This window comes from Canis lupus, chromosome 7 (assembly GCF_003254725.2).
Source record: "Canis lupus dingo isolate Sandy chromosome 7, ASM325472v2, whole genome shotgun sequence".
Classification (NCBI taxonomy): Eukaryota; Metazoa; Chordata; class Mammalia; order Carnivora; family Canidae; genus Canis; species Canis lupus.
Window position 1 is genome coordinate 72,240,584 of NC_064249.1, and position 27,443 is coordinate 72,268,026.

Here is a 27,443-nt window from a genome sequence, read left to right on the forward strand (position 1 = left end):
TGCCAAGAGAAGGAGAAGAAGAAAGTGCTGGAAGCTGAGTTCTTATTTTCTGCGTTTGCTCATGTTGCTCTCCAGTAGCTCTTAGACCTTTAGGCTCATGGCTCTCTCTTTTACTCCAGCCCTTTGCCCTTCACCCTCACCTCTCCCCTCACTCTCCCTCCCTCCTTCCTTGGCAATGAGCAGTAACCAGACTCAGAGGAGTGTTTCCTATTTGCAAGGAAAAGAAAGAGAACCTAAGAAGAGAAGTAATCAGGGAGAAGAGAACCAGGAGAAGTGCGACAAGATGGAGATGGGAAGTATAAGAGAAAGAAGAGCTAAATAGCACTGCACAGAGGAGTGAACACTAGGACAGTGCAAATGGATAAAGGTTTCTTAAGGGGCCAAAAATTGTTCCAAGATTGATAGTGGAGATGGTTGCGTGACTGTGAATTCACTAAAAACCAATGAATTAGGAAGCCCTTGATAGCTCAGTCAGTGAAATGTTTGCTTTTGGCTCAGGTCAGGATCCTAGGGTCCTGGGATGGAGCCTCATGTTGGGCTCACTGCTCAGGGGGGAGATTGCTTCTCCCTTTGCTTCTGCCTGACAATCCCCCTGTTCGTGCTCTGTCAAATAAATAAATTAAAATCTAAAAACAAAACAAAAACAAAAACAAAAAACAATGAATTTTACCCTTAATGGGTGAATTGCATGGTATGTGAATTATGTCTTAACAAAGCTGTTATAGTTGCAAAAAGTGATGTAGGATTTGAAAAATTACATATTAATGTTTCAGAGCACACCAGCCCCTCAGCCAACTTCACCCACAGCAGAGCTGCTCTGCTAAGAGCCCTACTTCAGGCCATAAGGTCACTGACATATCGAGACTCCCTGGCAGGTGGCCTTTCCTTGCCACTAGAAATCTGTCAGATGAAGTTGAAATGCAGGAGAAAGAGATGCAGAAGACAAGAAGCAGCCTGCTGCAGGGCCACCTGACTGTTTCTCTGGAGTTTGAAGTGATGAGCATCAGTCCTTTTTTTTTTTTTTTTTTTTTTGAGTTCCTGAACACATTTTTAATTAGGGAAAACCGACAGTTAGCTAGTGGAGATGCCCACTTGTTTATCAATGTTAGAACCCAAATTCTTAACCTCATGTCACTGTAAAAACAAACCTGTCTTATCTCTAAAATAATAATATAAACTTCTAAATCCTTTTTAAAAAAGGGACTGATCCTAATCCTAAATTCTTCGATAAACAAGGATCCTCTCTTTTCTCTGTAGTTAGTGTACTTCCAATAAAATCCTTCTCCTTTTTTTGCTTTGGCACTTCTCATTTACTAGACCAGAAAAATGCACAACCATGTCTTTTGAAGTATTTACACTGAATGTAGCACACTCTATAGCCTGTTAGTAAAGTATGTAGACAGTATACACATTATTGGTCTGCTTAAATCCTGTCTCAGTCTTAGGCCACAGAGACAGAGGTGCTGAGTAATAACTCACCTTCCCGCACACAAGGGGTGGCCATATTTTGGAATCTCTACTCCTTAGAGATTTCTGAATCAAATTGATAAAACAATTTTGTTCTGAATCTTGAGCCGTACTTAAAATATAGTAAGAATGTAAGTTACATTTAAAATACGGCCAGTATAAAAAAAAATACGGCCAGTATATATTCTCATTATTTAGAAACTTAAGAATAGAGTGTCTGGGAAGTCAGAGATGTATTTACAGAAAAAAGTTGATTTCTGGAGAGGAAATCTCTTCTCAATGGAAGTCAAATTTAAATTAATGAGAAGTAATCTTTAAGATGCATGATTGATAAAAATAGATTCTTTCTGGATCTTAGTACATTTGTGAATAATCAAGTTATGTAGCAAATTAGTGGGAGAAATGGCCTCTACAATGTCTGGGAATGCACATAGTAAATGATGAGTTTTTCCATTAGTGTTAATGAACTGTGCCTGGTTAACTCCCCAGCACATCAGAAGAACAGAGCCCAAATCATCTATCTTTCATATTTAATTCAATTTGTTTGTATATTTGCATCTTTCATTCAATGTTTCCCAAAAAGCAATTTCAGGAAAGATAAGATGATAAGAAAATACCTTATAGAGTTGTATATATTGATATCAAAACAAAGAAAATGGAAAAGAGTCTTTGGAGAACTAAAAATTGCTCTCTTGTGTTTTGCGCATGTCTGAGTGTTATCTGATTAGTATTGGTGGCTAACATATTCATACAGTAAAGTGGGAATTCCTTCCTCTGCTTTCAGAAACTGTGAGAGAGAAGAACAAAGCCTCAAAAAAGAAAGCATATTAAAAATAGTTCAAAAAGCTATACCGTATAACCACAAAACTGATCAAGCTTTGTTGCATTTAAAGCAAAACTATGACACATATATAATTGGAGGAATGTGTGAAAAAAAAAGAAAAACAAGAAATAGCAACTTGTATTTATATAACACTTCACTTCCAATATGCTGAAAGAATTACAAATAAGTATTTGATAGTGACTCTCATAGGCTCCTTGGAGTCCTGTAATTGCTATTTTTTCTTTTCTTTATTTGGTAAATATACATAATAGGACCAGATAAGGATTTTTCAAAGATATTCACTGACTGACCTGTTTCAAGAGAACTAGACCACTACCTTCCTCTGCTTCACTCCTGGGACATGCCCTATGAATAATGGACAGCTCAAAGACAATTTGATTTCACAGTCATAATTATTTTTTCAAAAGCTGTATATTTAAATCCCAGATAATAATAAACCTGAAACAAAGTGCTTTAAGTTGCTCCAGTGTACTTATACCAAGTATGGAGGAACCGGCCACATGGAACTCATTGTCATCATCTCTGCAATATCCATAGAGTATCTACTCAGAGATTAAAACCAAACTCAAATGTGAGTTCCTTCCTCCCTTTGTTCTCTTTTCCTTCTATCTAAAAATACTGAGCACCTACCATGTGCCATAAAGTGTCCTAGGTGGACATACCACACACACACACACACACACACACACACACACACACAAACAAATATAGATTTCCAATGAAGGCAAATAAAGGACAGAGGTAACTGGAAGGAGCTGAAGAAATGAGCCAGCACCACCCCCACCCTGTTAAGAAACTTCCTTTCCCTCCCCACCTTCTCCACACACTACACTGGCTGACCACTCATATCACGGTGTGAGCATCACTTCTTCTGGGAAGCTTTGTGACTGATCTGCTGCAAATTAATCTACCCTCCACTGAAACCCTAAATACTTATCTGTTCTTATTATGCAATACTTGTCATTTTCTATTTTGTATTAAATCACCTGTATTCATGTTTTTCATATATTTTCATCCTTGGCAGACAACAAGCTTCTTTTGAGTTTGTGTATATCCTTTATGACTTCTTGTAGCTTCTATCATAGTGCCAGGGACACAGCAATATTTCAGCCAATGTTTCTGGAATAATTAGTCGGTGTAATGGCCTGTTTGTGCCCCTCAACCCAATTCACATGTTGGAACTCTAATGTCCAATGTTTAGGTATTGGGGAGGGCTTTGGGAGGTGTTTAGGTCATAAGAATGGAGCCCTCATGAATGCAATTAGAGCTCTACAGAGCTCCCTCACCCCCCTTCCACCATGTGTGGGCATAACGAGAAAATACTGGCTATGAACCAGAAGGAGGCTCACACCAGAACATGACCATGCTGACACCTGGATCTCGACTTCCAGCCTTCAGAACTGTGAGAAATAAATTTCTGTTATATATAAGCCATCCAGGCTGTGGTATTTTGTTATAGCAGCCTGAACAGATGAAGACAGTCAAAAATATCACTGAAACAAAATCACATTTGAAAATTGCATCTCTCACTGCTCAATAACTACGTGCCATTTGATTTCCTCAGAGAAAAATGTCTTCCATTACTTAATTCTTTATCCTGCAATTACTGAATTTTTTTTTTAACTTAGGAAGGCTATCTTATTACTTTCCATCACATGTGTGCCAGGCACTGGGTGAAGACGCTGGGCCCAGTGATGATCAGACCCCAGTGCCACCTTCGGGAACGCTTCCAATGCTGAAGACAAGTTAATGGACCTGCAAGAGTGCTACAGGTATGCTGGGGAGGGAGCAGGGCATGCTTTGGGGGCACACATGAAGGCACACAACACAGACAGGGGGAGCCATGGAAATCTATGAATGATGTCTAAGTTTTGTTACAACGAGTAGGGGCTCACCCAAGAGAAGTGTATGCATGAAGAGAGACTGCAAGAGGATTTCCGGAAGTAGGAAAAGCACATTCAGACACGGTGAGCCTGGAAATCTGTACACAGCTGGAGTTAGATGTGCCTTATAAGCCATGTTAATACTTTTTCGAGGAACAGAAAGCCTACAGGTGGTGTTAGAAGCAGAGTGGTAAGACCGTCTGCTTAACGTTTGGGAGACCAGTCTGATTGCAGCAAGGGAATCAGACAGGAGAGAGCTGACCAAGTCACTGAGAAAGAATGGCATGAAGTAAAGTGACACAATTGAGACCATTTAGGAAGCAGAATCTACTGACAAGACCAGGTGACTGACTACATGCCAGGTCTAAGGAGGCAGGACAGGGTAAGGATGCTTTCTTACAACGCAAGTCAGGTAACTGGATAAATGACCATATCATGCACTGAAATTCTGGTGGGGGCAATGAATACAGCTTTGAACAAAACAAGACTGAGGCACCAGGCAAGCATCCAAAAGCTGGTGCTCATTGGGCAGCTGGCTATATAGGTTTCTGCTCAGGAGTGTCTTAGACTAGAGGTATATGGGAAGTCATGAGCATTTAGATGTCACTGAAAACATGGTAGTGATCAGGCCATGAGTTTATAGAATAAGCAGGAGAGAAGTGGTTTTCAGCCCCTGTGCACACTGGAACCACTTTGAGACCTTTAAGGCAACCCCACAACCTGGGTCTCACTCCACGTCAGTAAAGTCAGTGCTCAGCATCAGGGCTTGTACAAAGCTTCCCAGGTGATTCCATCCACAGACAGTGTGAAGAGTCCCTGAAGTGGAGTGATGAGAGGGAGGGACTCTGGGAAAGAGCATGATAGGAGTAGGTCATGTAGGAAGCCAACAAGGAAGACTAAGAAGAAAGAGAAGGACATAGAAGGTAATGTTTCGGAAACCAGGCAAAGAGAGGTCAGGAACAATCTCTGCAGAAAAGCAGGACCTGGAGAGGGACAGAAATGACGACAGGGTCCAGCAACAAGGGGGTAGCAGGTGACCGAGGGAAGTAGCCTCAGAGGGCCAGGTGGACAGAAGCTCCATGACACACCTGAAGGGGTGCTGGAGGGGCAAAAAGGGAGGGACACAGCACCCCTTGGCATATCTGAAGGTGAAGGCTAGAGGGGGGACATGGAAAAAGTTAAAGAGGGACTTGAAGAAAGTTTTTTTTATTTTAATGTAAGAGATTTAGGTATGTTTAAATTTTTATTTTTCTGTTGGATGTTTCCTATATACAAAAAGACCAAAATACATATGTATTTTGTCTAAAACATAACTATAAACAAATACCTGCATACCTGGCATCATGGCCAAGAAACAGAACACTGCCAGCACTGCAGAGTCCCCAGTGGGTCCTGTGTCAATCCCTTCTTCCCTCTATCATTTCTTTGCTTTTACTTATAGTTTTACCAGCTTTGTGTAGATCCCTATACAATAGAATTTGGTTTCGTCTGTTGCAAAACTTTATACAACTTGCATCATGTAGAACACACATTGTTTTGATGTTGCTTTCTTCACTTAACATGATATTTGGAGAGTCCCACACGTCCCTGTGTCTGGTTGTAGTTATTCACGTTCTCTGCTGTGTAGTGTTCCTTTCTGCAGATATACTAAAAGTATGTTTAGATTTTGTGGGGAAGATGTCCTTAGAAGGGAAGTGATTGATTTATAGGCAGACGGGTGATGAGGGCTGGGGGCAGGTTCACACACCGGTGCCGAGCAGGAGGACTCCTCTGTTCTGCCCAAAGGAAGGAGGCATGACTGGACAGCGATTTTTTTTCTGTAGGAGCTGAGGTCTGAGGCAGGGAGCAGAAGAGCTGGTGAGGCAAGGGACAGGAAGGACACAGAAATTCTATGCAATAGCTACAGTAAGGGAAGTGCGCAGACCCCCCCCCCCGCCCCCCAGAACGTGTGAGCCCAAGCAAGGGTGGCAGGGCCTCAGCTGGCCTGACCAGTGGCCCTAGCTGTAGCATTTCCACAGCAGTCATTGACCGCTTCCTGGATTTAACAGCAGGGGAGGGAGGTGGTACTGAGTGTAATGATCAGCACAAATCCCTATATTCAAATCTGGCTCTGCCATTTCTTGAAAAACCAATGGCCAATCCTCTGAAACCAACCATGGCTTCCTCATCTATAAAATGGAGATAATATGTATCATGAGATTCTTTTTGTGACAGTTAAATATAGCATCATATATCAAATTCTTGGCACACAACAGAAACCTAATCTTTAAGTGTCAAGAATAAAAAAAAAAATTCTCAGTGGATTATTAACAATGAGACCACAATGTCATTGTTAGAAATTAAGTACTCTCGATATCCATATCCTGAACTAGCTGGAGAGCACTGATAACCTCACAGAAAGAATGCCTAAGACTCTGTATTAGTAACATGAGAAGGAAAATCTAGCCTTTACTTTTACTATAGAAGTTATCTTAGTGGTAGACAGTCACCAGCATAGGCACCCAAGAAAAACAACCACCAGGATGAACACAGACCCGAAGGCAACATGAAATGTCTACTCTCAATCTCTTTTCTGAGAGGCTATGAAGGCAGAGCCAGGAAAGGTTGGAATCCTTTAGGAGCATGGCGGTGGCTCCAGTCACAATATTAGTCTAATCTGTCAGCCTTCATCCTCCACTATCACTGCCCAAGTCCCAGCTCCAGATATTTGAAATTTCATGCAACCACACACACATTTGTTCTGCATCTTTGCTACTCTTTCTTCCTGGAACACACCTTCTTTGTCCCTTTGCTTCATTAAATCTTACTCATCCTTCAGTACTTAAGGAAGATACCATTTTTTCTGGGACACTTCTCTTGAAACTCTTCGATTAGCTCCAGGTACCCTCACAGGACCACCCACACAGAGCTACCCAAACATACTATTCTCATATCATTTAACTAGCATTATAGATATTATTCATCTCCTCTCCTAGACTGTGAGCTTCTAGAACAGGAACAGATCTATACACTGCAAAACGTTGGGCATATAAAGAGCATTCAATAAATTCTTGTTCAGAAAGGATGAAAACTGTATGATCAAGAGATATACATAAGCCATCCCACATGATATATTTTTATTAAAGGCATAAATAATTCTTTTTATTGAACATCTAAACACAAAATTTTAACTGTTTTTTAAGGCATACATTTCTACAGTGTTTTTTCTCTTTAGTACCTAGCTATTCTTTTCAAGAGAAACCCTTAAAACACATAAAAATTTCATCAGCCACTTACATGGCCTTATTTTTAAATAATGTTAAGTAACACCAGAAGTCACTGATTACATGAACACCAAGAACACTTTGTTCTTCTTGAACCCTGCCATCTGTTTTCATGTGTTATAGAAGAGCAGGACTTCAATCGCACACAAATGTTCACGTCAAGGTCCAGCTATATATTTAAATTTATCTAGTACTTCCTAAGGATCCTAGTGCAGACTGTTTTGTTACCAGAACAGCATCCTTCCCCGCAGAGAGCCTCCTTTCCAAGCCCGACCCACACCTCTACCAGAGTGGCCCGCAGCCAGCCCATTGCCGAGTTCCCACCACTTACTGACAACCCTAATTATACAGTCACAGATAACGAGGGAGAGCACTGGTTTCTCTTGCCACCAGTGTCTAGGCTTGATGTTTTAGAAGGACGGTAGCCAGAGAACACTGTGCTGAAATCCTTAGCACTTATCCCCGTGAACAAAGATTAGAACCTGTTGGAAGCGACTGTCAAAAGGAGCCATCCATGATCTGCTACAAGCGCAGGGGCGCCAGAGTGGCTGCCCACACGCAGCTGGCCCGGAAATGCCAGGCGCCGGCTCAGAGGTTTTCCTTGTGCATGGGCTCTAACACCAGTTTGCTGTTTACTGGAACATGGCTCTCAGTTCCTTTTTAAAAGACGGTGTTAGTGTTTCTGAATTACCAGCAAGGAATTCTTAGATAAACGTGTGGGATGCGAGAAAGAGGCAGGGTGTCAGGCTTGTGTGCATGTGGATTCCTGTTCAGGAAATACTCAGAGTAGTGGTATATCCTATTCTGTTCTGAGATTTTGTCATCTATTTTACAAGCTAGTTTAAATAGCACAGAAACCTGGCCAAATACCATTTGATGGAAGACTCATGCCCACTGTGTGCATGAAAGACTTAATTCCAGGATAAAACCATGGTTTTCCATGAAATAGAAATCTTATTAGAAGCATTTAAGTCTGCTTTCATTATCCTGATATCCTTCCCTGCAAGATCTCTTGTCTCATAGAAGGAAAAGTCATTTCTCTACCTCACTCAATGTTTGGCATAAAGGAAGCAAAAAGAGAACAGCAGTGGGTAATATACTCCAGAACATAGGGCTCTTAATTGCTTGTTTGGTAAAATTTCAACATTTTATTCTGTTCTATTTGTTTATTATTAACCCATGATAGAGACATGCAAAGCAGATTACAACCTAAGATGAGCACTATGGACTGTGAGGTTCCAGTGAAGGCATAGGTGGACACAGGTGCGTTTACAAGTCACTAGACAGACAGAGCAACACCAGGCCTTAGTACTGGCTACCTGCCTCCTGAGCTGGTTGACCGCCCCGGGGCCTGAATGAGGCCATGAACAGCCTGCACCCTGGATGTGTCTGCTCTCTCTGCCCTGCCATTAGAGGTCTCTGGAGAGGTAGGAAAGGCCGCGCGGCTTCCTTCCAGCTCAATGTCACTGACTGACACGTCAGACTGTCGAGGGTCCACATACAGAAACATGTGGGGATGTCTGCAGGGAGGGCCACTGCAACACTGCTGAGGTAACCTTTCCTTGCAAGCTTTTTTTTATTGACATAGACCTTACATCAGAATGCATAGATTGTAAACTGTTTTTACCAACTGAACACACTTGTCATGTGCACCAGATCAAGAAACAGAATCTGGCCCCAGAAACTCCTTCCTCCTTTTTCCAGTCACACCCCCAAGGGTAACCAGAGCCCTGAATTTTTATATAGTCTGTTTTTGTATCTTATATAAATGGAATCATTTGGTATTTACTGTTTGTGTTTGGCTCAGAGATTTCAGTCAACGTTACATTTGTGAGCTGCATCCACACTACTGTGTATAGTTAGAGTCGGTGTGTGCTCACTGCTGTACTAGCAGCCATTATGTGAATGTGCCATGATTTATCCCTCTGCTGTTGGTAGGCATCTGGTGAATTCAGGCTTGGGCTATTATAAATGGTGCTGTTACAGACATTCCTGTACAGGTCTTTTAGTGAACTTATGCACACATTTCTAGTGGGCATATAACCAAGCAGAGAATAGACATATTTTTTAAAACAAATTTTAGTATTCACTACATAATTGATGTTTACCACATTGTATAAATGGCCTCCAAGATCAAAGCGTAGTTTATTATATCTGAATTATCTGTCCTCCATTCATACTTAAACCTTCTGCAGCGCATTATTATAATTGAGGTCAATGGCACTGTGTCTATTTTAGTAATCAGCATGATCTTTTGGTATACATAGCACCACATTATTTACTTTGTATTATTGCTCTGACATTTCTAATGCAGTCCTAAACCATCCTCAATTGCACCCACTGTTATCACTGAAGGAATGAGAAAATTCACTAATCGCAGCTAGTTCTTATAAATAGGCAATGTACCTCTGCCATCTGGCTCCACATAAAGATGAGCAAATGAATATTAAATCTGACATATGTAGGCACTGAATTATAATAACAGAAATTAGAGTATGTATATCATCAAGATGAGAATAATTGAGACAAAGGGGTAATGAAAATCATACCTAGCTTAGTATTTTCACAACCAGAGCCTTTATTTCAGATTTCTGATTCATAAGGTTTTTATTGATAGTTCAGGTTTTACAAGAAATATTTGAATTGCTCCACATATCAAAGAGGAGGCAGACATTCAGGAAGCTCACATTCTTCTTTATTGTCTAGAGCAAATTATGAGCAACAACCAAAATTGTCTTTAAGAGTCCCCTTCCGGGGATCCCTGGGTGGTTCAGCAGTTTAGCACCGCCTTCGGCCCAGGGCGTGATCCTGGGGTCCCGGGATCGAGTCCCACATCGGGCTCTCTGCATGGAGCCGGCTTCTCTCTCTGCCTGTGTCTCTGTCTCTCTCTCTGTGTCTCTCATGAATAAATAAATAAAATCTTAAAAAAAAAAAAGAGTTCCCTTCCTTCTGTGTGTGTGCATATATGTGTGTTTGTGTGTGTATATTCTGGAGCTGGGAATCAAAAATGTACAGTTTGGAAGGGATCCTGAAGATCATTTTGTATTGCTTTTCCCTCATGAGGAAACTTTTCTTAACAGTCTTCTAACAGCTGATTATCCAGATGGAATAAGTTTGTGGGTAGTTTTGTCTTGTCAATTCCCTTTCTGACCTAAATCTTCCTTATCTATAAGTCAAAGACATAATTTCAACTAGCACTTCAGTTCTACACATGCATCCAGAAGTAGTTATAAGTGAACATCACCCACTTGCCAGCTGTGTGTGCCACAAGAAGACACAATTTTTCCAGGACTCACTTTCTTCATTCATAAAATAGAGACAATAAAATTTATATCATAGGGCTGCTCTGTGTATTAAGATGATGCATGTGAAAACATTCTGCAAGTGGTTACATGATATGCAAATACAACATGTTATTAATTGGTATTTTTATCTTGTATAAGAGGCTCTTTCCAAAGGAGAAACATCAACATTCAAATTTTGTATCAAACTTAGTCCACCCTATTGTTTGCACTGCAAGTAACTTCCAAAAATCAGATATACTATCAGCATTATCCTCATAGACAAAAGGCAGACAGGCCTTGGCTATATAACCTTTTAATAGTGGTACTTATCTAAAAATTAAGAAAAGAGTCTCCAAAAGAATGACATATTTTGGCTTTATCTATAAGAAAGAAATCACACAGAATGACAAACTAGTCTTAGGATGTTATTTCTTAGGGGAAGAAAAAAATCCATTTTAAATTAAATTATAGAGTTTCCTATGCATTTAGATTAGCAAGAACAAGCTGACAATTTGAGCAAATCAAGGAAGTCACAGCAAACTAAGTGTGTGGCATCATATTCTTTTCTGCTGTGCCTAGTAGATAATGGAAGGATCATTAATCTTGATTCTTGAAGTGTCTTTAGGAAAGGGACTATTTCAATCCAGTTATTTCTACTAGCAACAGTTTTGTAGTTATGGGTTTACATTTGGAATACAGATCCTGAATGCAAGATATTCACATTTTAACACATAGTGAAATTTACATATGAGTAAGTTCCTTGCAATCGTAGTAAGTTCTGTTCAGGCAGTATGCTTTAGTTCTTAAGAAGATTATGTTGATAAATATCACTTAGAGTAAACAGTATGGTAGGTGATCTAACTAAGAAGGAAATGACAAATCATGTCCAATCACCTTTTTTTTTCTGATTGGAAAACTGAGGCCCAGGGATGATGTGAGCTTACCCTTTGTCTAACCACTTGAAATTAAAAAAGTATTCTTAAATTACTTTTAATTAAGGGCTACATGCACTTGAAACTTTTTATTTTGAAAAAAACAGATGGAGAAATGAAACATTCCAGGTAGGTGATAAAGGAATGAGTTAGGGGCAGATGGGGCTAGGCAGGGAAAGATAAGGGAAAGTCAGGCTCCCAGGAATCTGTGGGCTCCCATAAACCTCAAGGACACCAAAAGGCCAAGAGTCAGGCTTCTACCCCCCCAAGAAACAGAGATAAGACAGTCAAAACAGACAAAAACAAACCTGGCTCCCTAGCTCCAAAATGTGAGGGTTGATGGTTACTAAGTAATCACAGAAACTCACCAGACCAAATAAATAAATCATTACGGTGTTATCAATAGTCCCTGCTCAAACTATGACTGCACAAGAATCTCAAGGCCGTGGGCTCCCTGGCTAGGTTCTCAATAAAAGACTGCCACCAAAAGCCTTCAGTGGCAACCCTGTCAGGACATCTCTCACTTCTGAGAGATTTCTCTGTATTTCTGCTTAATAAACTTCCATCGCTTTGCTCACTCTCCGTTGTCTGAGAGATTCATTCTTCGACTACGGGAGACAAAAACCTAGCTCTCCCATATCATAGAGATGATTACGTGTCAAGATCAGCTAAGAATTTTGCATCTGAAATGTATGTCCTAATACTTGCTTAAAAGGAGCCACTGGAAGTAGTACATGGTGATGGAGATGAATGAGAAGGGCCAGGAAAGTTTGCAAGGAGGTGTAATAGAACACCCATATGCACCTAATATCAAACTAGCTTTATCTCAGGATGCAGTGGGAAAGAATGACAAACTGCAAGCAATGAGAAAAAAAAAGAGAGAGATGAAAGACAGATGCAGAGGATCCAATGTCATTTAAAAGAAATTTTAGAAGAATATAGAGAGCATATAAACAAAACCTTACAAAATATTTGGAGAAAGATGATTGGATATGAAAGAGGATTTTGACATAAAAACTGTGAAAGAACATATAGTAGTACAGGTAAACTAAAAAAAAAAAAACCCAAAAAACAAAAAAATCATATCTAGACATATGCAGGGAAATTTTAAATTTCATATATATGTAAACACATAAAGATATTCTATAGGAAACCTTGACAAAAGGAGCGCAGACTACCTCTGCCACCATCAGTGGGACTGGCATTAGACTTTGCCAACATGACAGGAACCAGAAGGTGATAGGAAGCAACGCTGATGAGACTTTGAAGGAAAAGGTCTGGGCTTAAGACATCTATCTCCTCTCAGACAGATTTCATGATAAAGGTGCACAAAGATTTTAAATATAACATGCAGGTGCCACAGACAAATTAAAACAAACCTTGAAAAGAACTGTGCCAGAACAAGGAATAAAAGACATTAAATCAAGTAAGTAAGTGAAGGGGATTAAGGAGTACACTTGCCGTGATGAGCACCAGGTGATGTATCGAAGTGTTGAATTACTATATTGTACACCTGCAACTAACATAGCACTGTATGTTAACTAACTAGAATCAAAATAGAATCTAAAAAATGCAAAAACTGCATCGTAAAGGGCTGAAGATACCACTGGGACCAGTAAAATATATAGAAATAAGGGTACAGGGTTGTTTTAAGTATGACTGTAAAATTGTTTGCTCATTTTTGTTCTTTCCAAGAATTGATTCTATAGCTTAAAAATTGAAAAGAAAGAAAAGAGTATGGTATTATAATCTCAAGTTCAATTAATACAAGTAGGTATGGTGGATTAGGGAAAAAAGAATAGCATTTAGTGTTTCAAGTTTTACAAAGGAAAGCCAGACTAACGTTTTTTTCAAGTTTTACAAAGGAAAGCCAGACTAACGTTCTATTACTTTGACAGTTGCATAAACATAGTTTAGGAATGCATTGGAAAATGTCAGACTAACCATTAGAAAAACTAAAGACCTTCCTTTTATTTATTAATTTAAAAAATTTTTAAGACCTTCCTTTTAGAACTTACTAACCAACAACAAAATGCTCTAGGAAAAGGAAGGGAAAAATGAAGGAAGGTGCCTTCCCTTGCCCGACAACCATCATTTAAGAAAAAAAAAAAAAAGGGAAAAACTATGTCATAAAAGAATATGCACAATTTATATAACAATTATAACAATAACTGCAAATAGGTCAAATTCTGTTATCAACAGAGGGACTCTTATATGGGATTTTACTTTTAAGACAGTTATATGCTTTTCACAAAAAGCACACCCAAATAAAATGACGTGAAAGGCTAAAAATAATAGAATAGACAAATATTTTCTGAAAATTAAAAAAAAATCCTGCTTGGCACTATTAATATGACATAATGCAGAGAACAGGGAAAAAATAAGGATGAAGAGTCATTTCTAATTAATACAGAATCCATAATACACACAATGATCATAAAACTTTTGTACCAAATAATATCTAATTAATATACCTGAGAAATTTTTAACAAAAGGAGAAGTTGTATATGCTGTCTTGATTTTACTCATGGAAAACACACATATATGACAAAGTCTGAAAAATGAAACAGATTTAAGGCATATAAGTTTGTGGTTGGAATATGAGTGGTTTTTATTTATTCTTGAATACTTCTGTACATTACCCAAAGTTTTACTATTGACCATGGATTAATTCTTCAATAAAATGGTATCAATTCAAAGTAACATGGTAAAATTTCTAATTTTTAAGAGAATGGACTTTGTCTATATTTTACTTTGATTTTTTAAATTTTATTTTATTTTGGTTTTTAAGGTGATTTAAACTAACTAGATATCATCATTTTAGCATACCATTAATTTCCATAAACTGGTCTCACACAGAAATAAAGTAAAAGTCACATCTACTTTCATCATAAGGATACAATTTCTACAGCCTTGGCAATCCATGTAATTTGAAATTTTGTACTTAATAAAATCCTTAGAGTATGCCAAAGGATATAGTCTCTTTGGAAATCAGTGCCTCAACTGCTATAAAATTAAGCATTCAATTTATGCAACCTTCTTTAAAGAAAGGGAAAAAAAAAACAGAATTCTTACACAATTATTTCCCAATGAGTAAAATCAGACGTGTACATTAACCTTCAAGAATTCTAAGTAATGGAGAGAAGTGATTTAAAGACCTGAGGCTGATCTTTCACTACTTTATCAATTCTTTTACTAAATTGAGTAATTAATCATGTTATTTTGAGAATTAAAAGTGTTACCCAAAGTCAGATCCTCTTTTTCTTTTTACTTATTAAAGTAAAAATACATCTTCAAGTTTATTGTTAAATTTCTACCCAGTTCAATTTCACTATGTGGTTACATAAAGTCAAAGAAAATGACAGCCCAAGCGACAAAGGAATTAGATAAACATGAACACATGTCATAAAGGTACTCTCTTGGGATCCCTGGGTGGTGCAGCGGTTTGGCGCCTGCCTTTGGCCCAGGGCAAGATCCTGGAGACCCGGGATCGAGTCCCACGTAGGGCTCCCGGTGCATGGAGCCTGCTTCTCCCTTCTCCCTGTGTCTCTGTCTCTCTGTCTCTCTCTCTCTCTCTCTGTGTGTGACTATCATAAATTAAAAAAAAAAAAGGTACTCTCTTGGCATGATAAAGTTTTAACTGAAGGTGACAATAAATTAAGAAGTACTGTGCATATAAAATTAAAATCATGCCTTTGAAAATCCTTTTGAACACAGTATTCCAATCAGCCACTACAAATTCATAAATTTACAGAGCCAATAAAAAGACATTCTACACAATCTTTTATTTTCTATGGATATGGAGGAGAAAGTGCTATTATGATAAGGTAAAACAACAACAGAGAAATAAAATTATATAATATTAGCTTAACTATTATTTGGAGGGGGGTAAATCAAGTTTTAAAACTAAGAAAATATGACAGATTGGAAAATTAAATTTATCCTTTCTCTTTCATAATAAATCCCTCCTTTCATTTCTTTTTTTTTTTAAGATTTTTATTTATTTATTCACGAGAGACAGACAGAGAGAGAAAGAGAGAGAGAGAGGCAGAGACACAGGCAGAGGGTTCCATGCAGGGAGCCTGACATGGGACTCGATCCTGGGACTCCAGGATCATGCCCTGGGCCGAAGGCGGCGCTAAACCGCTGAGCCACCAGGGCTGCCCTCTTCTCTCATTTCTTAAAAAAAAAATCAAATAAATGAATGAGAGGGTATAAATGCATAAACACAAAACAAAAGAGAAAAAAATGACAACAGATAAGTCGATATATTTTTTAAGCTGGAAAATGGATAAGGCGACAGCCAAGAGTCTGCAGAGAGAGGATGGCATAAAAGCACCCAGGAAATGTTTGGGAGCATTATGTCTGCTGGAAGGAACTTACTCAGAAGAGGAAGTTCACTGCTGGTGGCGGGCTCCTTGGCCATGGCTGGGTCCCTGCCTGACCAGTTCATGAAACTCACCAAGCAGGCAGGCCCCAAACATGCATGCAGAGGTGTGTACCAGATTTCTGATGCCTCGTTCTCAAGAGTGAACATGGAGAAGGGACTGCTGAGATTACAGAAATGTCCTTCATATAACAGAAAGAAGCCAACCAACCTCACCAAAGCCAAGTCAAAACACAAGTATCTGGGTGGAGGGAAAAAAAAAAACAAAAACAAAACAAAAAACAAACAAAAAAAAAAACGGTGCAGGGAGCAGGAAAACAACAGCCTCAAATACTGTCAGAGAGTTTAAAAAAAAAAAAAGACACACGATCCATCAAATAAGAACAGGATGCAATAAAAGTAAAAATAAAAAAAAATCAGAGAATAAGGATGTGTTTTGAGAAACCGAAAAGATAAATCAGAGTATAATTAAAAACTTCAATCAAAGGAGTGTAAGTCAAGGTTGAGGAAGTAGTCCATAGAAAGGAACAAAAGACAGGGAAATTCAAGCTGGAGGAGGACATGGAAGGGCTGGTGCGGGCACGCAAGCAGAGCACACAGAAAGGAGGTATCACTCAAGAAATACCACAGGAACATTTCCCAGAAACAAAAGGCCTGAGTTTGCAGACTGAATCTATGAATGCAAACTCATTTCAGAACACCACTGATAAAGAGAAGGTCCTGAAATCCAGGGCCTGAAATTCTTGCAGAGGATGGGGTGGAGGAAGAGGAAGACCAAGCTTTTCCTGAAGTGAAATTTGAAAGGCAGCTGACTTTTGGTACACAGAGGGAAAATGGAGTGATATCTTCAATATTCTGAAGCTGGAATTCTATCCATAAGTCAATGACTATGGTTAAAGAGAAAGAAAAGATATTTTTGATATTAAAAACAAACAACCCAACTACTACCTCCCACAAATCCTACCCCAAAAACTAGCTAGGAGAAAATAAACCAGGGAAAGACTTGAAACCCAGGAAATAAAGCATGTGACAGAAAGGAAGGCAAGGGAATCCCAGGAAGGAGGCTCCCTACGGAGAAACCGGTTCACAGTGGAGGGAAGGCAAGGACAGGGAGCTGGGGAAGGTCACCAGGAGTGGGGAAATGATGACTAGGCAGGCCACTAAGGGGCCCAACTGTGGCTGAGAGAGACTTAGGAGGAGAGTTGGAGCCTGGGTGGCAGGGCTGGGAGGGATCAGAGGCTGGATGCAGGAGTTTGTGCGCAGAGGCCGTACTGCCACCCACCTGCGGAGTGTTTGCTCAAAATGCACCCAATGGGCAGGAGAGCAGCACAGCAAATTCTTGAAGAGGAAAATCTACTTCTAAGAATGCCACGAGATCAAGAGCCAGAGAAGTTCAATAGGCCCCAATCGCATACCACATATACATACATCACACACATACACCTACACCACATATACACACACACACCCCCACACCCCCACAAAATTCCCCCAACACATACTACGCTACACCGACACCCACACCCTATCTGCACTCACACACACACACACACATCACACATGTGTACACACCACATTCACACACACCCCACACATACATACATTCTATGAAACCCACATACCGCACTGGCAAAATAGTTCATAAATCATGAACAGAGGCTGAGTTGTGCCGTAAATTTCCATGAACAGCACTCAAAATGTATAGTGATGTCCTCACTTGTGAGCAGTAGATGTCCTTTTTTTCATTTGTGTGGGGTTTTTTTTGTTTGTTTTAATTTGTATTCTTTATGGTGCAACGCCAGCAATGTGTGTCCTGTATGCCACACAGGAACACTGGGGCAAGAGGTCTTTGCCTTGTGACAATACCTGGCTCTCTGTGTAAAGAATGTAATTATTAGCTCCTAAATAAATTACCTTTGTATGTTTTCTTTAAGATTTATATTTATTGAGACAGAGAGCAAGAGAGAGTGAGAGCAAGAGAGCAAGCGAGCGAGCACAAGTGGGGTGAAGGGTAGAGGGAGAGGGAGAAGCAGGCTCCCCTCTGAGCAGGGAGCCTGATGCAGTGCAGGGCTGTATCCCAGGACCCCAGGATCATGACCTGAGCCAAAGGCAGACGTTTAACCAACTCAGCCATCCAGGTGCCCCATCTTTGTATGTTTTATGACGCAGAAGTGGATCAAGTCTTTCTGAGTCTATGTTCTACTCATTTATTATTTTTAAAGATTTTATTTATTCACAAGAGACATAGAGTGAGAGAGAGAGGCCAAGATACAGGCAGAGGGAGAAGCAGGCTCCATGCAGGGAGCCTGACGTGGGATTTGATCCCAGGTGTCCAGGATCACAACCTGGGCGGAAAGTGGCGCTAAACCGCTGAGCCACCTGGGCTGCCCCATGTTCTACTCATTTAGAAAGAACAAATTCTTGTCTAATCCCAGACCCTGGCTTAAAGTAAGTTTACAACTTAGAGTCCCAATATTGTCATCTTTAAGTATTTCTATATTTCTGTGTTAACAAACACACCTACTCCATTTTATTCACTATGTAAATTCATTCAAATAACATGCAAATTGTGTGATAATTGTGTGCCAAAAGTCCTATTTTCATACAGATAAGAACTGATGCAATTTTTCTCAAATAATGGCTTATACAGATTTCACATGAACTCTAAGCAGCTTTGAATATTACTGTTAACTCCTTGACTATTTCAATGAAAACTAAAGTAAACCTGTCTGAAATCCATCTAAAAAGGACACCAAGAGTCCACCTGATTGCTTAAAGTGATGTATTATTTTCAACTGTCATCAGCTGTATCCTGATGCCACAGCACTCCTTGTCAGCTCTATAAGACACCGACAACTTATTTAAAGAGAATTGTTTACTTCCTTTCAAAACATCAAACCTTCAATATCAAAATCAGAAATTCTGACATCAAATGGTAAAAACAAGGCTCCCTCCTCGCAAGCACTTTGTTGCCTAGGAGGATTTTGTAGAAGAACAGCTAAAATCACTGTCCTCCTTAACGTGCGGCACTCTACTTCCAAGTGTTCCCTAAGGCTTGGGAAGCAGAGGTCAACTGAGCTGTTTTATGCAGACCTCAGTGAAGCTGGAGGGGTTTCTGGTTTTATTATTTTCTTCCTTTTTTTAGATGTAAAAATACTTGTCTAAAACTCTTCTAGAGACTGTAAAAAGCATTTTGTAGAAGGATGACTACTTGGTAAAGGTACCTATTTATGATAAGAGAAAAAATAATTTTAGAATATGCAAGTCTAACCTAACATGCTTCAGGAAACTCAAGCTAGGGATGATTATAACAATGATTATAACAATATATCCAGGGCTCTGGGAGAATGCAGCATTTTAAAATTTTCATCTCCTGCTTAACATCTCACTGACAAACAAGAAGGAAAATGTACAAAGACAACTTTGGGTATGTTAGAGCAAATTCCCAGCAGGTGTAGTTAGGGTGTGTGTGTGTGTGTGTGTGTGTGTGTGTCTGTAATATTCTCAACAGATATCACCAAAGACACATACTGAAGAACGATATTTTTCATCCTAGAACTATGAAAAATTAAGACAATAACTGAAATGCATGAACACAAAGACCAGAGAATATGAATGATTTATCAAACCAGTTCTTGCCCAATTAGTTCCAAGAGAATTTAAGCAAATTCTTATTAAGTTATACTCATAGTTACATTAGTACATGGATTAACTTAGCAAATGATATTCAGAATGTGATTACCTGAAGAGAATTGAAAACAAGAGTTGGTGGTTTAAAAAGAAATCAATGTATGAACTAAAAATGGATAGTCAGTCAATGAGTAACTAACATCTGGAGGCTAACCTTGATAAAGACAAGACCTGTGATTGGAAATGGTTAAAGCAAGAGAGGAATATCTGTGGGTACTGGAGCTAACCTGATATTGTCCATGACCTCCACCCTCCATGACTGCTTTACAATCAACTGTAATCTGGCCATAAGCTTGTCCTCATTCTTTGAATACAAAATAGTATTAAATATAATAAAAGCTCTTTCCATAGGTAAGTCAGAATTTGTCTGACAGTTTTAATGCCTTTTAAGTTCTAAATGCAAGTTCAAAACCTATCCAGTTGTCTCATTTTTATCTTTTCCATTCTAGAGAGAAGCTCATCACAGGTAGTCATTGCTTATTATTTTTCTTTTCTGAGATAATGGAATCATTAAGCTTTTGAAGACTTTTACTTACAGAAGCCCTGCTCTAGCATAACAATGTCTAGTGTAGGAGAATAGCCAAGACCTAATCACGAAGATGATGTCCCGAGCACCCCTATGAATCATGAGGTCTGGAGAATGAATGCCTTGTGCTTTCTATCTAGCTCCCTAAAAATGTCTATCACATATGATACATTTTTTCTTAAGCTTCACAGAATGTCTTTCCTTAAACTCTACTTCCATATTCTTCTAGTTTCTTCACAAGTTCTGAGGCCAACCTTTAAAGGATACTTGGTGGATGGAGAAAATCATGTCAGATACTCTCAATTTAATTCACAATTAGATCCTACAAATAAGACAACGATTGGGTCTCTCTGTGCCATCCTGAATGAGAAAAGCTTCTGGGAAGCTGCTGGGACAAAGTGGAGCACATCCATTGTGACTCTGTTCACAATGTTTTCAGAATCCAGGCAGGGAGAGGCAAGTGAGCCACACAGAAACAGTGTGGGAGGCAAGTCAGCTGTGATGAAATGGAAGAAGATACCTTGACTGAGCTACCTGGCAATCTTACAGAGCTGTCTAGGGTGATACTTGTTATCTCAGCCCCAGTGCCTGAGGAGGGTAAACTCAACAAAACACTAAGGGATAGACCAGCCACAATATTATGGTCTTGCTAACTTGCAGGATAATGACCCGAGTTTTGAAAGAAGCACTAACTTTTCATCTGGAAATACTTGCTACTCAAAAATCTACTGTGAGAAGGAAGAACGTGGTAAACACTCTCAGGGCTATTTTATAGAATTTTCTGTGCCATCCAGTATGGTAGCCACTGGGTACACCTGACTAAGTGTCACTGAGCAACTGAGGCCTTAATTTTGTTTAAATTTTAATTAATTTTAATGTAAACAGACACATATTACTAGTGACTAATTATATTGGGGTTCGCAGCTCTAGATTAAAAAAAAAAAACATCATGTAAAGAACACACAAGAAGAGCCTGAGGAAGATTCTTCATAGCCATATATACCCCTGGGGATGTCTGAAAAGTGGTTCTATCTGCTCCAACAGGGTCCTCACCTAATACAGAGCTCCCTCCCAAATGGTGTGATTACCCCCTTAGCCTCCTTCTTTATGTCCTTTACTCTCTTTTCCTCCTTTCCCCCACACAACACCACAACATCTCCAGCGAGTTCAGCCCCACTCTCCTGGTCCGTGACTCCTACACATTTCCCCAAGTACCCAAGATGTTGGCACATCTTAATTCTCTTTAATGGATTCTATATCTATATCTATCTATATCTATATCTTTTTCTCTTAAGTTTTAATGTTATATTTACACATATAACATATTCATTTATGCTATTTGGGAGTGTTTACCATTATTTCTTATAGTAACATTTGCTTTAATTTAGAAATGTTTTCAGCACTGGTCTCCAGGATTGCAACCACCTGATAAAGCAAGGACTTCCATTTGGATCTCTTTTATTCAAACAAATACTTTCTTCCTTCACATATCACATAACTTATTCTTTTCTCTTTATACTTATTGTTTTATGTATTTAAACAATTTTTTTAGTTTACATATTCTATAACTAGATCACCAATATGAATAATTCATCTATACATTATTTTACCAATTGATGGGAACAGAAAAAGCAGTAGGGACTTAACAGACTTATTTATACATACTTTTTCTTACAAGCACTATCTTCTCTATACTATTACAAAATATTGAAAACATGGGTATATGCTGCAGTATAACTTCACACTTATTACTTTCTGTTCTATCACAGAATTATCTCATCTCCAAATGAATAAGACACAGAGAAAAAGAAATAAGGACAAGGGAAAACAAGAGGTGGGGAAAGGCAAGAGGTACTAGAATTTCTCTAGAAGAAAGCAGGACTCAACATTCACGTGGAGAAAATTCAGGCCTGGGGTGTGACACAGAGTGGTGAGCATGTCCAATGGAATGGGCACTTGTTAAGAAAAGCGTCAGACAGCAGAGGCTCTGGGGATTGATGTGGGTCTGGGCGAGGCCTCAGGGGTCCAAGAAGGCCCCAGGAAGGGCAGAGGTGGGCAGGCAGCAGGAAATGTCAAGGAGGGGCTTTAGGAACACTGAGAAGGGGGTATGATGCAAAGGCATTTGGCTCCAAGAGTCATTTATGATGCTGTCTATAGCTGCTACTCTGCAGACTTTTCCAATTCGTCCCTGAAATAATTTAAACAAGAAAAATTTTTACCTGTGATGTCCTGAATACCGTGGACCACGGATATGGCCTATTCCTCGGCACCCTGGAGTAGGACAAACAGCTTGACCTGGAAGGATTTTCACATCATTTGCTCCTTCAGGAAGTAAAAGAACATACCTTGAAAACACCCTCAGTAAAGAAGAACTAGAAATACTAAAATATGTAAATGATATTCATTGAGACTTTGCAAATTAAAAACCAACCATCACTGAAACACTTAGTGGATACTTGTGATGTTTTATAACACGACTTACTAGAAAATATCAGTGCTGTCATAGATAACACTAACGCAACTAATATCTGAGGCAGAGCAAAACATATAGGCATTGAAATTTTTAAAAAATATAGGAACATCCACTCATTCCTTTCAGAGAATAATACTGGCAAAGGCAAATATAACCATGAGCAAAGAATGTGAAAGGGTGAGGTGTGGTTTGTGGTTCTCCTTGAAACTCCCACTCAACCACAGCAAGCTCCCCCAAATGCTGGACAGAAATTCAGCTAGTAAATGAGGCCTGCCAAAGCCTACCCATGCTTACTCAAGTAGCTGTCAAAGCTATCTGAAAAAAAGAATGGCCCAATCCATACTACAATACACTATACTCAAACTACGTAAAGTACACTTATCCTCTATTAATAGTACTATTAATGCTGTATATATTTAATACTAATGCTAATGCTATACTACATATAACCATTCCAAGCCAGAGATGAATTCTGTCAAGCCCAAGAGGCAATCTATCTCTAAAGATTATCAGGAGTTAAACCCTCTTTCTCTGTTCTGTGATTCTCCTCAGTCTGCTCTCCCTCCAGAGTAAACTCTCTGGGTCTTGTCATCACCCGAAATGACACTGCTTCCAAAAGCACTAAGCATACAGGCCCTCTGACTACAAAATTGCATCCTTCCAGATTGCTCACTCAGGTAGCCCAGCAGCTGATGACGTTTCAACATCGTGGGAGTTCCCAGGCCATGAGTTCCCTTCTTTCCCATCCTCAGTCCCCTCTCATCGTAACTGCCTTCCCTTGTCTTCAAGTCTGCCAACCAGCAGTTACCCTCCGTTGCAAATATCTGAAGCTCCCTTGCCTTGCTGAACTTCTACGATGGGTGGCTGTGAAAAGAAAATAAAGAGCCAGCTGTGGGTCAGTGGCACTACTCTGCTGGTCTGTGTTTCTCAAGACTAAGTTCTCCAGGAAACTACACAAATGGTGTAGATTCATTGTTACCAAAACTACTGACTTCAGGGTCACCTGAATTTCCCACCCCCCCTCCAGCCTCTGCCCTCTGGCTCTCACAGCTTCTACTGCTTGCACTTCACTGGGAAAACAGGAGCTTGTCCTGGGGGTACAGCATCCTCTCCTTCCTTTCCATCAGTGTGGGGAGTGCTCTCTTCCCTCCAGAGCAGGTCTCTCACCCTTTCTATTTGGGTCTTATCTACAGAGTCTTTAGGCTCTCATATATTCTAACCACTCTTGGATTACTGAATCTTTCATACCAGTATTTAAACAAACTCCAGTTTCCCCATTATAAAAAGAAATAAACAAAGACAAAATGAAACAGAAAACAAAAGCTTAGAACTCTCCTTGAGATCCACATTCCCCTTTAGCAGCCATTTATTCTTTTCCCCTTCCCAGGCAAACTTCTCAAAGAAGTTATTGCTGTTTCTTCACATCTCACTTTGCAAATCATGTCAATCTTCTAAGGTCACTAATGACTTCTATGCACTAAGCCCAACTTGTACTGCTAGGTATGCATCACACTCGCTGTCTTGGTGCCACTAATCACCATCCCTTCTTGAGTTGTTATTGTCCACGAGCTTTGGTGACGTCACTCCCTGACAGTTTCCTTGCTATAAATGGGCATTCTCTTGTAATATCCTTTGCCATATTTCCCTCCTCTAGTTAATCTGAAAATGCCAGAGAACCTCAAGATATGTTCCTGGGCCATCCATTCCTACAGCTTCATTTACCACCAGTATGCTATAGATGCTCACGGGCTATATACAAGCTCACAGGTTACATATGACAAATTCTACGAGACATTACAACAAATATTTATACCTCAAATACATTTTCATCAAGTTTACTGAGCAACAAGAAAGTCTGTCTTAGATACTTATGCTCTCATAATTTTGCAAGACACCTTGAGGGATAAACAGAGAAATGAGCTGCCCCATCCAAAGGTAGCTTTTGGAAGCAGCCTTTAAAAAGAAACAACTTTTAAATAAATCCAAGGAATCTAGGTTAAAAAAAAACTGTAAACAAATCTCTAATTAAGAAGTATGTTTGTGTTGGTCGGCAAATAAAAAGATCTATAAGAAAAAGCACACAAACATAAATATAAATAGACTTTTCTCCAAGCTGTACCTCATAATAAACTACCAAGGCCACCTCACAAAGGCTTGAAATATTAAATCTATAAACAAACCAACAAGTAAATGCTCTCCATCGGTCAACCCTGGTGTCATTCTGTGTGAACAACATTCCAGGAAATTGTCAGTGAAGGCACCTTAATATATTTTTTTAGGACTATTTCAATGCACTTGATTAAATTAAGGATTAAAGTGATCTTTTAAATATTTATCAATGCATATTTATTTCCAGAGCCCTGACAGGGGTCATATTTCTCTCCTTGTCAGATACATGAGGAGGGGTATGATCTCACTATTGTGAGAATTATTATATTAAGAACCACAGCAAGGGTCATAACAAAGAAGTAGAGAAGAACATACAATAAAAAAAGCATAGAATCTAACAATTTTCCTGGTACATTTTGTATGATGAAGTTTAATGGGCTGACCCAATGGTGAATTAGTCTGTTGGGGAAAAGAAACCTGTAAATTCTACACTCCATATTATTGCCTCTAGGATAAGGGAAACTATGATAAAATTAGTTTTTTTCCCCCAGAAAACAACTGCATTTTCACCAAGAATATCTGCCCTTTAACTTGGATGTTTAGAGAATGAGGTCTCAAGAAAAAACATGTTCTCAATTTGAAATCCTTCTTTTTAGAGAGACCATCCTGAACATTTTACCTTTTCTGCCTTCTTTTTGCCCCTTTAATTGAAATTAATTTCCTAGTTGATCTGCTAATCTCCTGTCTCTCTTTCCTAGAGTGAGGACACTGACCTTATCTAATGTGTCTACCATTGGAGCCCCAGAACCCACTACAGCAGCAACTGGCATATAATAAATACTGAATTAGTATGTTCTGTAAACAAATCAAGAATCATAAAAACAACAATTAACACTTAAAAGCATTATTTGGTATATTCTGACCACAATGCTGTGAACTAATCCCCATTTCATTTTTTTAAGTTTTTTAAAAAAGATTTTATTTATTTATTCATGAGAGATACACACAGAAAGAGGCAGAGACATAGGCAGAGAGAGAAGCAGGCTTCCTGCAGGAGCCTGATGTGGGACCATATCTCAGGATCCAGGGATCATGACCTGAGCAAAAGGCAGGTGCTCAACCACTGAGCCACCCAGGCATCCCCCTCATCTTTTTCTTATTTCAGAGCTGAGCGTGTCTAAAATCAATCTCTGGTTTTCTATTTCTTAATACTATGAGCTACCATTAAGCAGCATGAATAGCTCCTAATTTATTTCAAGTCTTTTATGAAAATTTTACTTAGGTAGGAGTAAATCTAATGGCAAGAGTTCTTCCTGCAAAGACAAAATGAAATGGAAAATATCCTTGTAGACTGGAAATTATCTGAGTAAGGAACAAAGCTTCACACTCAAATGATACAATAAGTAAAATGTCCTCGTGGGTCCCCATTCACATGGAATTACCTGGTTGCCATAAGTAGCCAGGGAAGACATTGCAATTGCCCACCCAACATCCATTCCTCCCTTGTTGCTGACTGAACCCTGCTTTGGTTCAGGGCAGCAATGGGCCTAGTTGGCTTTGCCAGCCTCTCATATCCAGATGTGGTCATCTGACACCATATGGGACAGTTAGACCTAAGGCAAATGCAAAATAAGGATGTCTACAAATGCTTTTCTTTCCTAGTAGAAGGGTAAAGGCGATGCTGGTGCTCCTTTGCCCATGTCCTCTTACTTTGACCTTCATGGAACGCAGGGTGTAAGGGCTTATGAGGTGAAAAGCACGAAGACAAAAGCAAAAGTGTTCAAGAAGGCAGAGAATGAAGGAAGATAAGCTCGGACTCAGGACATACCACGGCAGACCTACCACATCAGTGTTTATCATACAGGAAAAATACTACCCCCTCTTCGATTAAGCCATTATAGAAGATTTTTGTGTTATTTGCAGCTGAAAAGTCCATCCAAGAAAATAGCAATTTTATTTTGTTTTTCCTTTTGTGAAATCAAGTAATTATTCTAAAACAAAAACTATTTGCCATGTAAAGAAGATGTAAGATATCAAAGGAAAAATCAATATAGTAAAGAGCTTATATCCATCTCTAGAAAATGAGAAAGGGAACTGGCCTTAATTTCAAAATAGCCCAAACTGGCAACCACCAAAGTGATGGGAGTGAAAAGGCTTATTATTGCCCTACTTGATGTGGGTGAGATGCTGAGTTCGAGAGCACTGCCCTACTGTGTAGGAAGCAGCTCACTTTCCAAACTTATTTTATTGGGTCTAGAGGTGACTGAAAGCAGAATGACAGTACTGACACTGGTTGAAGCAAATGAAAATGCTCTGTTCTGTGACGTACGTATGTGAGCTCCATATTGATGTGGGCCCATGTCGCAGCATGAGGATCAAGCAGCAGTCTTCCTAGCCCCATTTCAACACTAATCTCGGGCTGCTGAAAATGTCTTCAGTTCAACCTGATTCATTTAACAAGTGTTTAAAAGAGAAATGACTCTAGCATCAGGTGGTAATATCCACCAGAGGATATACAGAAAAGTGGAACAGATTTAAATGTCATTGATAACAGACAAGTGAAGATATTTTAACTCTTATTTCCT

The 27,443-nt window shown here is 39.3% G+C and overlaps 1 protein-coding gene across 15 annotated transcripts in view; it reads right to left on the reverse strand.

Annotated features, from left to right (window-relative positions):
- Positions 1–27,443, reverse strand: part of L3MBTL4 (L3MBTL histone methyl-lysine binding protein 4) — a 492,784-nt gene that overhangs the window by 144,937 nt on the left and 320,404 nt on the right. For all 15 annotated transcript variants that reach the window (XM_049112901.1, XM_049112904.1, XM_049112903.1 and 12 more), the window contains one exon: positions 22,496–22,598. In XM_049112901.1, coding sequence (XP_048968858.1) covers positions 22,496–22,598 — 103 coding nt within the window. The remainder of the gene's footprint in view (positions 1–22,495; positions 22,599–27,443) is intronic.